This window comes from Dendropsophus ebraccatus, chromosome 15 (assembly GCF_027789765.1).
Source record: "Dendropsophus ebraccatus isolate aDenEbr1 chromosome 15, aDenEbr1.pat, whole genome shotgun sequence".
NCBI classification, from domain to species: Eukaryota; Metazoa; Chordata; class Amphibia; order Anura; family Hylidae; genus Dendropsophus; species Dendropsophus ebraccatus.
In genome coordinates this window covers 38180361-38196660 of record NC_091468.1, presented here as the reverse complement: position 1 = coordinate 38196660, position 16300 = coordinate 38180361, and the positions used below count along the sequence as shown (strand labels likewise).

Here is a 16300-nt window from a genome sequence, read left to right as displayed (position 1 = left end):
TTGAGGTAAAATATTAATTAGGGATGGGTTCATATGAACCTGAACTATCGGCTTCTGACTACCGCTGTCTGCCCGCTCCGTGGAGCGGGTGGATACAACCTTGAGGACCGCCTGGAAAACTGGGATACAGCCATAGGCGTCCTTTTCCCACTGGAATAGACACACTAGCTCACCACATTATTGCACCAGGAGGCACCCCTCTCTCCTTTTGTTTCCTCAGGTGTAAAAATAGAAGAGATAAGAAGATACTTATACTCACGGATGCCTATTCTGGCTCTGAACTGCCTTATGCCCCCTAGTTATGCCCCGTAGTGATCGGTTATCTGGGTGTAGCAGACTTCCAAGGTTTCCCTGCACTGCACAGTAGGATAGGTAGACCTTTTCATGGTAACTTTGTCCTACTGGGGTCAGCAGAGAGCCCTGGTCTGAGTATCAGAGTATGGAAACTGTTTTCCAGAGAAGCCAAACCAAGGATTGATAACAGTGTTTACAGCAGAGAGCCCTGGTCTGAGTATCAGAGTATGGAAACTGTTCTCCAGAGAAGCCTAACCAAGGAGTGATATCAGTGTTCCGGGCGACAGGGTGGAGTAGGTCCATCTCCCCTCCGAGAAGTGAGTAGAATTCTACGCAATATTCCATGCTTTAGAGTCGGTATTAAGAAAAAGAGATCACTCCCTATTTTTCTGACTTTTTATTGCTTTTTTCTCTACCTTTAAAGGGAATGTGTCCTCTGAAAAGTACCTACTGTTTAAAACAAGTTTTATGTTAAATATATTTTTTAAACAATTTTTGGTGATTTTCTTCTAATTTACCATTTTATTATCTGTATTTTAAAATAATCCTGAAATCTTGCAGTTTCCATTCCTTAAAGTCTAAAGACCCTACACAGGGCCTAACGATTAGCTGACAAACAAGCACAGTGCCTTGTGAAGGGTCTGTAAACAAGCACCAATCACAGAGATTGGTGCCTATTTACAGATAGGCTGTCCAATACAAACTTAATACTAAGCTGAGGCTTCCTGTCTTGTCCTTGATGATAAGGAGGAGGCTGCCATAAAGTCATCTGTACAGCATTAGGCTGGGTTCACACTATGTATATTTGAGGCTGTATTTGTGAGGCTGTATAGCAACCAAAACCAGGAGTGGATTGAAAACACAGAAAGGCTCTGTTCACATAATGTTGTAATTGAGTGGATGGCCGTCATTTAATGGCAAATTTTTGCTGTTATTTTAAAACAACGGCTGTTATATTGAAATAATGGCAGTTATTTACCGTTATATGACGGCCATCCACTCAATTTCAACATTGTGTGAACAGAGCCTTTCTGTGTTTTCAATCCACTCCTGGTTTTGGTTGCTATGAGGACCTGACTTGAGGACCAAATACAGCCTGAAATATACGTAGTGTGAACCCAGCCTTAGGGTATGTTCACACTGAGTAAATAAGGCAGAATTCTGCAGGGGGGGACATGTCAATTTTTGATTGGTGAGTGGCGGAGAGCAGAGGCGCATGAGGCATCACATTGACACACTAGGGCTCCGACGCGGAATTCCACCTGATTTACTCAGTGTGAACATACCCTTACAGTGAAAGGTGACACCAGTAGACAGAGAAGACAAATGTTCACAGCTCAGCCTCACCCTCCCTTAAGGTCACATAGTATTCACATAGTCAATGGAACAGCTTCTGTCTTTTGTTGCCTATGTCAATAGAGCTGCTGTAAAGTATCTTTCTAAATGCTGTTAATAACAGCTCAGGCAAGATGGCTGCCCCCATAAAAACTACTGACAGCTGCACTACAAGTCCTAGCCAGCTGCCAAGAGTAGCAAAAAAAGTTTTAAGCCCTTAGAAGGACTTTTGGGTTCTTCGTGGCGGATTCCTGCTTAACCGAACACTAATTCCCTGCCTAACACTCTCCCTGATAGACAGCAGCTCAACCAGCCTGCTATGGACATGTAGCGTTCCCACGTGATGCTACGAGCTCCAAAAGACTCTCCTGCATGATGATTTGCTGAAAAAAAAAGCCACCAAACATGCAGGAAGAGGAAGATGCCATTGTCTCGAGTATCGCGAGATACTCGTCCGAGTACTGAGCACCTTCGAATACCCAAATACCAAAGTAACAAGCTCGTACGAGCATGCTCGCTCATCTCTAATAATAAACAAAAATTATATAAATGTTTTCTAGAACCCAGATGTTAGATGTTCAGTCCGGATGTTTTTAAAAATGAACACCAGATGGCGTACATGTACTATTCTACCATAGTGATAAATGGGTCTCTAAACCATAAGCTGCTCTAGGTATAAATGTGCAACATACTGAGCCGTAGGTCTAACAAAGATGAAGTGACACAGGACACATTTTGGAGACATGTTTGTACTCATGATGAAAGTATAGGAGTGTCAGAAGAAAAATTTTTTAATACTCCTCATGTATGGATAATTATATTTCTGTAATGTCAGATTTTTGTGTATGTGTTCACTGAATTGTAAAGTGCTGCGGAATCTGTTGGTGCTATATAAATAACAACAACAATTATTATTATTATTATTATTATTATTATTATTATTATTATTATTATTATTATTATTATTATATCATTATCATAACTCTTGTATTGTCACTTACTGTGCATGTATGTGGTGTGAAGGGGGCCTTTCCTGCATTCTGATACACATGTATATGACTGTGCTCTCAGGGGCTACAAAAGCTGTAACAAATTCTTGAAATTTAGAATTATCGTTAATTTAAAACATAAATCCCAGTTAAAAACACATGTACACTAAGGACAAGGTGAATAAAAATGTATATATTGAACTCTTGAAAAAAGAAGGACTAAGCATGTTAGAAGGTGAGGTGCAAAGGCATGGAGGAAGTTCATACATCCATATACATCCATTTTTATGCATTGACTTCAAAGACAATTTGTTCAGCTGCTTTGAAGAGGCAATAATTCCTCGGTTGTGTGGTTGATGATGAATACAGAATGTTACACGTCACTGTATGCATATGACTATGCTTGCACTTTACTAATTGAGTGGATTTATGATATGTAGTCATGAGCGAATATGTTCGTAAATGTTCGTGTGTACGTACGAACATGACGCTAATTGTTCGTGTTTGCCGATCACCAACAATTTGTTCAATGATCAGAATGGTTATAACGATCATTTTTGAACATATTCGAACTTGCAAACGTTCACAACTACGTAATTTACGCTTTGCAACTGATATTCTGCACGCATGTGTGTACCTCTAGACAGAAACGTACGCAATCTGTACACAAATGAATGCAAATGAAATGCACCCCATAATCTGTACGCATGGTTTTAGACAGAAACGTATGCTTCTACTGTATGTTCGTTAATTGTTTGTGAATGTGCGTCGAACACGAACCGATCACAATCATTTTTTTTTTATGTTCGTGTTCAGGATCTGAACCGAAAATCGGGATGTTCGCTCATCACTAATGATATGTACTGGCACTTTGTATTTGCTGACTTGCCATTTATTATTGGACCCCATTTCTGTTATACATGTATTTTTGGCCTCAGGGATTTATGTTTATCTATATATTAAATAAAGTATAATTTCCTATTTCAAAGTATGTGCATGATGCTATTATTGCTGACCAGGGGTCTGTAAGTACATTGTAGTTGTTTCTCCTGGGACATAGTATTTTGGTTGCAAGTAGTGATTATTGAATAGTGAGATATTCGAATATTAGATATTCGTACGAATATCCCGTGAATATTCGACAAATATTCGATAAGCGTTCAAATCCCCCAGCTTCCCGTTTCACCCTCCAAATGGTCAAATAGATGTTTTTCACTAATCGAATACTTGTTCCCATAAACTTTAATGGGATCGAATATTCGAATATTCATGGGATCTTCGTACAAATATCGAATATTCGAATATCTCACTATTCACTCATCACTAGTTGCAAGTTAGGATCCATTTACACAGAAAGATTATCTGACAGATAATCTGCCAAAGATTTGAAGCCAAAGCTAGGAATGGATTTGAAAAGAGGAGAAATCTCAGGCTTTCCTTTATGACCTGATCTCTGTTTATAGTCTGCTTCTGGCTTTGGCTCAAATTTTTGGCAGATAATCTGTCAGATAATCTTTCTGTGTAAATGGACCCTTAGTTTTTTATATTGGTTTATACTAGTGATTGCCCTAGTGTATATACTTGTTCTATTAGTATATGTTTATGTCTTCCTTTCCTTGCCATTATCATAGCATTGTAGTATGCATGTTTATTCAGGTATGTGATTTATATATTACACTCTACATTCCAAACATTATAAAGCAGAGATATCTGGGGATATATGTCACTTCTGTTAAACATCCCCTGGATGACTTTCCATTCCTTATTCAAACTTTCCATGTAACATCCTTCGAGCTCTCTGGCTTCCATTCCATGTCCTGCAGTCTATTAATAGGGACATGGCTTTTTAGATAATCACTTCATAAACTCCCAGGGGACATGAAAACAACTTTAGAACTTGCTTTTCTAAAAGTTGAAGTCAACAGAACTGCAGTCTATGACAAAGCTTGGGAATCTCATAGCAGAATGAACTGACATTATAATATAAGAGGACTTGCTGTATAACTAAAAGGGTTTCAGACACTTAAAGAAACGTTATCATACATTCCAATGTACATGTATTAGTTTCTTAAAGGGGTTATCCAGCACTGTAAAAAACATGGCCACTTTCTGTCAGAGACAGCCCCACTCTTGTCTCCAGTTTGGGTGCAAGTTTTGCAACTTAGTTCTATTGAAGTGAATGTAGCTTAATTGCAAACCGCACCCAAACTGGAGACAAGAGTGGTGCTGTCTCTGAAAGAAAGTAGCCATGTTTTTATAGCGCTGGATAACCCCTTTAACAGAGCATGGTAACACAGTACATCCAAAGGCAAAGGCTCAAAACCTGTGTGGATCTGATACTAGTCAATGATGAGTGTACTATTTTTTGTATCTAGAAAAGAAACAAGTAGTTAAATACAACGGTACCCCATATGTGGGCATAAACCACTTTATGGCCACACAGGAGGGGTCAGAAGGAAGGGAGAGCCAATTAGCATTTTGAGTTCAGATTTTGCTGAAGTAGTTTCTGAGCGCCAGGTGTGTTTGCAGAGCCCCTGTAGTGTCCGCAGAAGAGAACCCCCCCCCCAAAAGTCACCCCATTTTGGAAAGTACACCCCTCAAAGAATTCATCTTGGGGTGTGGTGACCATTTTGACCCCACAGGTATTAGAGGAAAGTATTCAAAATAAGACAGTAAAATTGAAAAACTAGAATTTTTCCAATAATATGTTCGTTTAGTTTGAAATTTCATAATTTCACTAGGAACAGGGGAGAAGCTGCATGCCAAAATCTGTAACGCAGGTTCTCCTGAGTAGAATGGTACTGCATATGTGGGCATAAACCACTGTATGGGCACCCAGCCGGGCTCAGAAGGGAAGGAGCGCCAATTAGCATTATCCGTGCAGATTTTTCCGAAGAAGTTTCTGAGCGCCAGGTGCGTTTGCAGCGCCCCTGTAGTGTCAGCAGAATAGAACCCCCCCAAAAGTCACCCCATTTAGGAAAGTACACCCCTCAAAGAACTCATCTTGGGGTGCAGTGAGCGGTTTGACCCCACAGGTATTAGAGGAAAGTATTCAAAATAAGACAGTAAAAATGAAAAACTCAAATTTTTCCAATAATATGTTCGTTTAGTTTAAAATGTCTTAATTTCACGAGGAATGGGAGAAAAAACTTACCCCAAAATCTGTAACGCAGGTTCCTCTGAGTAAAACGGTACCCCATATGTGGGCATAAACCACTGTATGGGCACACAGCAGGGCTCAGAAGGAAGGGAGCGCCAATTTGCTGGAGCAAAACCGCAGCTAGTAATAGTTATTAGAATAGCAGAAGAGCAGTTACTAAAATACAATAAAAAATGAGAAAACAGGTAATGTGGGGTGGTTACGGACAGTCTGGGGTGGTCACGGGCAACCTGGTGAGGTTATGGGCAACCTGGGGTGGTTATGGGCAATCTGCGGTGGTTACAGACAGGTTACAGATTGCGGTGGTTACAGACAATCTGGGGTGGTTACGGGCAACGTGGGGTCGTAACGGGCAACTTGGGGTGGTAACGGGCAACGTGGGGTGGTAACGGGCAACATGGGGTGGTTACGGATAAACTGAAGTGCTTATAGATAATCTGGGATGGGTACCTGTAATTTGGGGTCGTTACAGGCAATCTGGCGTGGTTACGGGCAATCTGGAGAGGGTCACTGCCAATTTGTGGTTGTCGGAAGCAACGTGCGGTGGCCGGAGGCAACGTGCGGTGGCCGGAGGCAACATGCGGTGGTCGGAGGCAACCTGCTGTGGTCGGAGGCAACCTGCTGTGGTCGGAGGCAACGTGCGGTGGTCAGAGGCAATCTGGGGGGAATTACGTGTGATTAGGGGCAACATGGGGTGGTTACAGACAATCTGCGGTGGTTACGGGCAACATGGGGTGGTTACAGACAATCTGGGGTGGTTACGGATAAACTGAAGTTCTTTTGAGTGGTTACGGCAATCTGGTGTGGTTACGGGCAATCTGGAGGGGGTCACTGGCAACGTGTGTGAGTTAGAGGCAACGTGCGGTGGTTAGAGGCAACGTGCGGTGGTTAGAGGCAACGTGCGGTGGTCAGAGGCAACGTGCGGTGGTCAGAGGCAACGTGCAGTGGTTACGTGCAATCTGGGGAGTTAAGGGCAATCGGGGCTGATTACGGACCATCTGGAGGGGGTCACTGGCAATTCTGGGTGGTTACGGTCAACATGTGGTGGTTACAGGCAACGTGCGGTGGTTATGGGCAACGTGCGGTGGTTATGGGTAATATGTGGTGGTTATGGGCAATGTGTGGTGGTTATCGGCAACTTGCGGTTGTTATGGGCAACGTGCGGTGGTTATAGGCAACGTGCGGTGGTTATAGGCAACGTGCGGTGGTTATGGGCAATGTGTGGTGGTTATGGGCAACTTGAGGTGGTTATGGGCAACGTGCGGTGGTTAGAGGCAACATGCGGTGGTTATGGGCAACGTGCGGTGGTTATGGGCAACGTGCTGTGGTTATGGGCAATGTGCGGTGGTTATGGGCAACGTGCGGTGGTTATGGGCAACGTGCGGTGGTTATGGGCAACGTGCGGTGATTACGTGCAATCTGGCGTGATGACGGGCAACCTGGGGCAGAGACGGGCAACCTGCGGTGGTTACGGGCAACCTGCGGTGGTTACGGGTAATCTGGGGGGGTTAGGGGTAATTTGGGAGTAAACTGCAATTATTACTATAATAAAAAGTGTGTGTTATTTTTTTGTATGTTTGTCACTTTTTGTACTTTACACATTCATTTTCACTATATCACTATGATTACTGTTATATTTTCTATCACAGTAATCATAGTTCAGTGACAGAGACCAAATTGGTCTCTGTCACTTTAAATTTTCAGAGTTGGCTGGTTGTGGAGCGCATGCGAACTTCACAACCAGCCAGGACGTCGAGGAGGAAGGAGCTCCAGGATCAGGTAACGTATATGGGGAAGGGGGGGTGACTGGGGGACGGGGGTGACTGGGGGGGTGGGGGGCGACTTGGGGGCGACACTACCACTTTTTGTCCCTTGTCACCAATGATTAATGGTGACAGGGGATAAAAAGTGCTTCTTTGCACTAGGAACAGGCGATCAGCGGTATATAGTATATACCGCGCGATCGCCTGCTCCGGGACCACACGGGGGGGTCCCCGATCACTGCCCCATGCTCTCCGCTACCTCCGGTGGCGGAGAGCATGGGGCTTTGATCATTTATTCATTTCCATCCCTGCGAACAAACATCGTTTGTTCACAGGGATGGGGGCGGCCATCTTGGATGTGATGGCCGCCCGGGGGGAGGGAGCGGGATAGTGATCGCCCACTAGGGGGGCTGATCCGGGGTCTGATTTATACAGCTGTCGGCAGCGCCGGTAATGCCCGGTACCGGCGGATCGCCGCTGTAACGGTAATAGCGGCGATCCGCCGGTATCGGGGGACTGGGGAAGGGGGCCGGGGGACATAATAGAAGTGGCGGCAGGAGGAGGCAACGTTCTGCAGCCTCCTCCCGCCGCCCGATAGCCGGGAGGATACTGAATCTCCCCATAGACACTGCGGTCGCATTGCGCTGCGGTCGCATGGGGTTAACTGCCCGCGGGGAGCGCGGCTCCCCTCCGGGCAGAGGCAGCGGGAGGATGCTGTGTGACTTAGCCTCCTCCCGCTGCCCGATCACCGTTAGGGACAGCGGGGGGAGGCAGGGAAGCCATGATGTTTGGGGAACGTCATGTTGCGGGAACTACTTGTTTTACATGACGTTCCCCAAACGTCATTTTGCAGCAAGGGGTTAAAGACCTATTAGTGGTATACCCTACCCCCAACACCTTAGAAGAAACAATGACTTTGGCGATTAGGGTTGACAGGCGACTCAGAGACAGACATAGGGAGAAAGGAACTTCTGAGTCTTCTAGTTCTCTTCCTGTTATTGACTCTGTTTCTCAGCCTCCTCCTTCTGTTCCTCTGTCACAAGAAGAACCCATGCAGCTTGGAGCCTCAGATGCCAAGACCCGACGAGCCTTCCGTCTGCAACACGACCTCTGCCTATACTGTGGTAAACTCGGTCATCGTGTGAGGTCCTGTCCTGCTAGACCTGACCAGCCGGCTGAAAGACTCCAGCGCCTGAGTGACCATCGAGGGGGTCATTCAGGCGCACAGGTATCCCTTGAACATAAAAACAAATTATTGGTACCTCTCTCACTTTGTTTGGGGCACAATTTGGTCTCGGGTTTTGCTCATGTGGATTCTAGGGCCTCCGCCAATTTCATTAGCTCCGATTTTCGGTCACGTTTAGAGGCATGTCTGCTTTTGCTCAATAATCCGTTAACCATCACTGGTGCAGATTCTACCCCTTTGGCCCGGGGTAGAATCGGCTATGTCACTCCGTATATGAAGGTGCAGGTTGGGTCAATTCTCCAAGAAATGCTTGACTTTTTAGTCATGGACAATTTATCTACTGATGTTGTTCTGGGTTTACCTTGGTTGAGTAAACATAATCCTGTTTTTGATTGGTCCACTCGTGAATTGGTAAAATGGGGATCTGAGTGCTCTCCTCATTGTATTTCGCTGAATGCCGCAGATGTCTTCCCCAAGGAGGGGGAGATCCCGGAGTTTATTTCCGATTTCTCAGATGTATTTGATGAGAAGGCTGTTGATGTGTTGCCACCAGTAGTGGATTATAAGGGGGGCGTTTCGGGCGGCAGCCCGGGGCCCTGAGCTCCTGGGGGGCCCATGACCACCCAAAAAGACTTATACTTTCAGTGGTGTACTGTCTCCTGGCTACACTTCCGCCATGATTTGCAAAAAATCACAGTTTTTTTATGGCAATTTTGCACAAATCAGGACATCATGACATTATCTGTCAGGCTAGTGCTGCCATAGTTACAGTGGGGTGGGGGGGGGGCAGGCTTGGTGAACAGCCTGGGGACTATGGTAAAGTTAATCCGCCCCTGGTTGCCACCTCATTGGCCATATGATTGCTCCATTGATTTGATCCCTGGTACTAAATACCCTAAAGGTAGAATTTTTAATTTGTCTAGGCCTGAGAGGGAGGCTATGCGAGAGTACATTCAGGAAAGTCTCCGCAAAGGTCACATTCGTCCCTCCAGCTCTCCCATGGGTGCAGGGTTCTTTTTTGTTGGTAAAAAGGATGGTGGTCTTAGACCGTGTATTGATTACCGAGAGCTAAATAAGATCACTATCAAAAACCAGCATCCCCTTCCCCTTATTCCAGATCTCTTAAATCAGATTGTGGGTGTTCAGTGGTTCTCCAAGATAGATCTATCAGAATAAGGGAGGTGGATGAGTGGAAGACCGCCTTCAATACCCCTGAGGGACATTTTGAGTATCTGGTGATGCCATTTGGTCTGAGTAATGCCCCTGCAGTATTCCAGCATTTTGTGAATGACATATTCAGGGAACATCTGGGGAAATTCTTGGTGGTGAATTTGGATGATATCCTAATTTTTTCTCCGGATTGGTCTTCCCACGTAAACCATGTTCGCACTGTTATCCATTTGCTTAGAAATAATAACTTGTTTGCCAAACTGTCCAAATGCCAATTCGGAATCCAGAAGGTCTCTTTTCTGGGGTACATAATTTCTCCCAACTCGTTTAGTATGGATCCTGTCAAAAGTGGCAGCCATTGAGAAATGGGAACGTCCCACTAACCTCAAGGCCTTGCAAAGATTCTTGGGATTTGCCAACTATTATAGAAAATTTATTAAGGGATTTTCCATAACTGCTAAACCCCTTACTGACCTGACCAGAAAAGGGTCTGACCTAGATAACTGGACTCCCGAGGCAATAGTCATTTGGACAGTTAAAAAGATGTTTCTCCAAGGCACCAGTGCTCATCCAGCTAGATCTGGAGCAGCCTTTTGTTATTGAAGTTGATGCTTCAGAGGTGGGAGTTGGTGTGGTTCTTTCTCAGGGCTCTGAGAGTCTCACCAACCTCCGACCAATAGCTTACTTCTCCAGGAAATTTTCCCCAGTAGAAGGAAATTATGATATTGGTAACAGGGAATTGCTTGCCATCAAGTGGGCATTTGACGAATTGAGGAATTTCCTTGAAGGAGCTAAACACAAGGTCAGGGTACTAACTGACCACAAAAACTTATTGTACCTTGACAAGGCCAAGCGCCTAACCCCTCGACCGGCGAGGTGGGCGTTGTTCTTTACTCGTTTTGACTTTGTCCAGGTTCTGAAAGTGTCAAAGCTGATGCCCTATCGCAGAGTTTTGATGCCAGTAATGTCCCCAAAGGTGAACTAGAAAATAAACTTGCGCCCAGGGTGGTCCTTGCCATTCTCCAACCTAATCTTGCCACTCAGGTGGTATAGTCTCAGTCCCTTGCGCCTGAAAATACTCTGAAGGGAAAACTCTTTGTACCTACCAATCTCCGGCTTAGAGTCTTGGAGGAAACCCATTGTTCTGTTCTGGCTGGTCACCCGGGAATTGCTGGTACCAAGTATCTCAAGGCAATATTGGTGGCCATCTTGGTCCCAAGATGTAAAATTATTTGTTGAGGCTTGTGAATTCTGTGCTAGGTCCAAGGTCCCTCGTAGGTTACCAGAGGGCCTCCTCCACCCTCTTCCTATACCTAGGAGACCTTGGACCCACCTCGCTATGGACTTCATCACAGATTTGCCATTGTCCAAAGGGAAAACAGTGATCTGGGTGGTGGTGGACAGATTCTCCAAAATGTGCCACCTTATTCCGTTGAAAAAAAATCCCCAATGCTTGTACCTTGGCTACGCTGTTCATAAACCATATCCTAAGGTTACATGGGGTTCCTGAAAATATTGTCTCTGACAGGGGAGTTCAATTTGTAGAGAACTATGTGGTCGTTTGGGGATTTCGTTGTCCTTTTCGTCTGCCTTTCACCCCCCAGTCTAATGGGCAGATGGAGAGGGTAAACCAATCCTTAGAACAATTTCTTAGATGTTTTGTATCGTGTTCTCAGGATAAATGGAAAGAATATTTGCCTCTAGCAGAGTTCGCGCTTAATAATAGAGAGTCAGTCTACCAAAATGTCGCCTTTCTTTTGCAATTATGGGTATAATCCCAAGTATTTGTCGGCTCACTCTCCAGAGTCTGTAAATCCTTTAGCTGAAGTTATCTATCAAAGACTGTGCACAGTCTGGGCCCAGGCTCTTGCGAGCCTGACTAAGGCCCAGAGGTTGTCTAGCATACAAGCTAATAAAAGACGTATATCTGGCCATGAATATCAGGTAGGGGACAAGGTGTGGCTCTCCACGAGAAATCTTAAGCTCAGAGTCCTTTCTGGGAAATTAGCACCCAAATACATTGGTCCTTATCTAATTACAGAAATCATTAATCCTGTGTCATTCCGCCTACAGTTACCCAATAATATGAGGATTCACAATGTCTTTCATAAATCATTGTTAAAAAAAATATATAGTTCCTGTGCTTCCAGCAGTCCTCCCTGCTCCTCTGGTCATCCAAGGTGAGCTGGAGTTTGAAGTGGACCAGATTTTGGACTCTCGCCAAGTTCCAAATTCAGTCCAATATCTTGTCCAGTGGAAAGGATTCGGTCCGGAGGAAAATACTTGGGTTGCCAGAAAGTACATACATGCCTCACGCCTTATCCGGCATTTTTATGCCCGTAACCCCTCTAAGCCTGGTCCTTTCAGTGAGGGTCCAGTGGCCCCTCATAGGAGGGGGGTACTGTTAGGAATATGACTGTGCACTCCTCGGTCCGTGCTGGGCGGTCGAGAAAGCACTGAGTTTTTCTGTGTTTTTTTTTACTCTGTCTGAATTGTGTTGTATTTGCCAGCCACACCTGCTTTTCCTGGCAGACTCCTGGCAGTGCAGGGGTTACTGCTCTGCTTGATCTTCTCAGCTGAACTTGCTGCTGGGATCAGGGCTGGTCCAATCATCTGCTGGACCCATTCTCTGATCCTAGATAAAAAGCCGCAAGTTTCTCCCTTCCCTGCTGACTATTAGAGCTCTCTCGCCTGCTCAGCTCCCTGTTTAGTTACTCTGATCTCTGTATTCCGGACCTTCTGCATCTGACCTCGACTATTCTCCCATTTGCTGTTTTTGTACTTCGCTGCTCGACCGTTGCTGACCTGGTTTGTCTGACACCTCTTGTGTTTTGTTCGTCTGTCCGTGCTTTGTGTGTCGCAACTATTCAGTGTAGGGACCGACTCCGTGATTGTCCGGGCCCTTTAGGGCTGTCCGTGGCAAGTAGGCAGAGTCAGTGGGTGGGGTCTGCTCAGGGCTCACTGTCGGTGTCTTGTCAGACTGCCTTTGCCATAGTGACAATAACAGGAACCTTTCATCTATCTTATGTTGCCGCCACTGAAGGCAACATTTAAAAGTGCTGTCCCCAGAGCAGATAATAATTTCCAGGCATTTCTGCCTGAACACTGCAGAAACAGGTGCCAATCATTAATGGGTGTATGGGGTACATAATATTGGACTCCTCTATTGTGGTGTGGGGCTATATATTGGGCAGAAGTGCTTGGGAACAATAGCCTGCTCTCAGTGGGGGAAACACAATTGCCATAACAGTAAGGCACAACCACATGGGACAGAAAGTGGGGACAAACACAGGTATAAAAGGGCAGAGCAACAAAATACCATGCAGGGGAAAGTGAAGGTTACTCCCAGTTGCCAGTCTTATTATGACATCACATAGGGGTGTAAATGATAGGTCGTCGGCCTGTTAAAGGGAACCTGTCATCAAAAGTATACCTAAACCACAAGTCATTGTGGTGGTCACCATTGGCGTCTGTCCCGCTGCTCTTGGTTGATAGATTTGTCCCTGTACCCAGAGAGGAATTGTAGGGACTTCTCTGAGGACTCATAGTTCAGGCAGAATGAAAGTAATGACAGGTTCCCTTTAAAAAAGGACTGAAAAGGGAAGCATGAATATAGTTAGTTCTGCTTTCCCCACAAGCCTATTTTTGTTTAGTATGTGAGATTGAAGGAAGAAAGACAGTAATACCCAGTGGGACAGAGCTGTTAGAACTAGTGCAAAGGAGAAAATGGAACTGGATTGGTTATTCTGGAAAACTACTCCATATTTACGATGCAACATCTTTATGATAAATTCCCCAATACACTTTAATGACTTCAGAAATAGAACATATGGAAACTGGCAAATATATTTTATTGCAACATTTATTTTTAATTTATTGTTAACTTTTTGACCTGTTGAACCAATATGAACCCACAATTGTGCTACGGCAGCAAAATAACATATTTTAGCATATCGTACAAATAAAAAATGTTAATTTCTTTATTAAAGCCTAAAATGAGTTGAGGCATGTTTCTCTAACATAATATTAGGAGGTTAGATAGAAAAACATGACCCCTTCTACCCTAACCCCATCTCATCCTTTCCCAACCAGTAAGAGAATTTGGTCTCTTATTTGGGCTCTAGTTCTATATTGTAAGATTTGTAAAATCTACATTTAATGGGAACCTATGGGTAGTCACTCTCAGTATGAAAGTCCTGACATTATGGTTTGCTGTTTTCTTTTGGTAGTTTTGCTTGTTTCCTCCTAGAGTTATAGGCATTATTCTGTTTGGTTAAAACGGCCATTTTGAAAATACAATACAATGACAATAGGAAGTGCAGCCATATTGGTTGTGATTTTTGGACTAGCTTCTCAAAAATTCCTACTAATTTATAGCCATTTTACATTTTTTGTGTGTCCTCTTTAACACTTGCTAGCTAAATGGTACTTAAAAGCATCCTGAAATTTAAAGGGAATTAGCAGTATTTTTAAAACACGAGAAGCAATGGTTTATACTTCATTAAAAAAGCATTTTCAATGTAAAACATGAATAAGTCCTGAGTGACAAAGGCCACAGTGACTGATGGTGCATGAGGTTTTATTTTATTAATACTAGTTAATAGTTTTGTCATGTAGTTCTTTGTTCATTAGTTATGCTGTACTGTGTGTCTGGTAGAAGGTTGAATATTGTTGCTACTAGCCAGGGACAGACATAGAAGAGAAATGAATCCCATCACACACATTAAACGTAACCATAATCACCTCCCTGTATTGAGAGAAACTAAGGGCCCTGATACATGGCTCAATGTACGGTTTAAACAAGCACCAGTATCAACGATCACATGGAGACGGCCACACAAATGATCACAGGATCATTCTTGCTGCCCACTACTTCCATCATTTGTCAGCCTCACATCCTCTATTACAAGTTGAGCTGTGCGGTGGACAAGCAGTGTTTTTTTTAGCAGGTACCGATCACTGGCTCTACTACACAGGGTGACGTAGGCCCTTAAAAAGAGTCCCGTTGGTCATTGTTGGGCTGGTATATGTATTCCTTTTTTTAATACACAGACTGCTGTACTACCATGCTGTACTGTGATTTTTTGTAACTGGGGAGACTATGAGTGACACATTCTATTGTATGGTTATGCAGAGACATATAGCACAATGAGAAATCTTCCCGGTGTATACTTCTAAAGCCCCTATTACACGGGGCGACAGAGAAGCAAAGGAGCACTGTCAGCGCCTGTTTGCTCCTCGTTTTCAAGATCGGGTGAGTACAGGGGGGGAGGCGTTGAGAGCTGCGGGGGGGGGGGGGGGGGGCTGTCCGGTTGATCGCAAGATCGTCCAGGCAGCCCATAGAGGATAGCGGTGGTCTCCTGCCGACGCTCCTATTCCATGAAGCGACGGCAGCAGATCGCTGCTATCATTGTCAGTTGTCTTTCGACATGTTCATGTTGGCTAATCGTTGCCTTCTATTACACGGGACGATTATTGGCCAAATACGGCCAATAATCGTTCCATGTAATAGGGCCTTAACATATACTGCAGACACAGTGTAAACTGACCCTAAAATAGGTCACTGATAGATAGGATGCACTGGCTCAATGATATCTCAAGTGTGACTGGTGATAACTGTACTTCAGAATAGATTAAGCAGCTGTGATAAGATAGGGTCGTTCACCGTTACAAAAACATGCCTGCCACACCTGTCCATGGGATGTTGCTGCCATTGTAGATCACTTCCATTGAAGTGAAAGGAGCTGCAATACCAAACGCAACCTGTGTACCAGTGTGGCGCTGTTTTAAAAGCATGCAGCTATGTATATTTTACACCCTGCACAGCTCCGATAACAGTCATAACTGACGTCTTCTTATTTCATGAAACACAAACATGATTTCGGCACATCACATTTATCTAACTGAATGAGAGCTTTGTAACTGGTCCTTTATTATGACGATATTCATCCGTATTGCTTAAAAGGAGATTTAATTCATATCCCTATTGCGTCCAATGTTAACAGATATAAGGTGGCTATTTGGCAGCCTCTTCTGCCTTGTACTTGTGGTAGGTTTCCAGTATTTCTGTAATGATGCTTGGATCCTCCAGTGTGGTTATGTCTCCAAGATCTTCTGTGTTGCCGCCGGCAATTTTTCTTAGCACGCGCCTCATGATTTTTCCTGAACGTGTTTTTGGAAGTCGCTTTACTATCTGGTTAGAGTAAGAGCGCATGTTACAATGGATCACTATACACCATTTTATCATAGAGACTGGAAATATTCCATATTTTTAAGAAAATATAAAATTGCTCTGTATTGTTCTTATTTAAAGTAGTAATAGCATTATCTAGTCTCTCCTTATGGAGATGTAGGAGTGCTGCAGTGGCATAAATAGCCTGTAGACCAGCATAATACGATTTCT

The 16300-nt window shown here is 44.2% G+C and overlaps 1 protein-coding gene across 1 annotated transcript in view; it reads right to left on the bottom strand.

The window, feature by feature from the left end:
- Positions 1-13729: 13729 nt before the first annotated feature.
- ACSS1 (acyl-CoA synthetase short chain family member 1) overlaps positions 13730-16300 on the bottom strand; it is a 70665-nt gene continuing 68094 nt past the window's right edge. Inside the window, exon 14 of the mRNA XM_069955384.1 lies at positions 13730-16090. Coding sequence (XP_069811485.1) covers positions 15914-16090 — 177 coding nt within the window. The 3' untranslated portion in view covers positions 13730-15913. The remainder of the gene's footprint in view (positions 16091-16300) is intronic.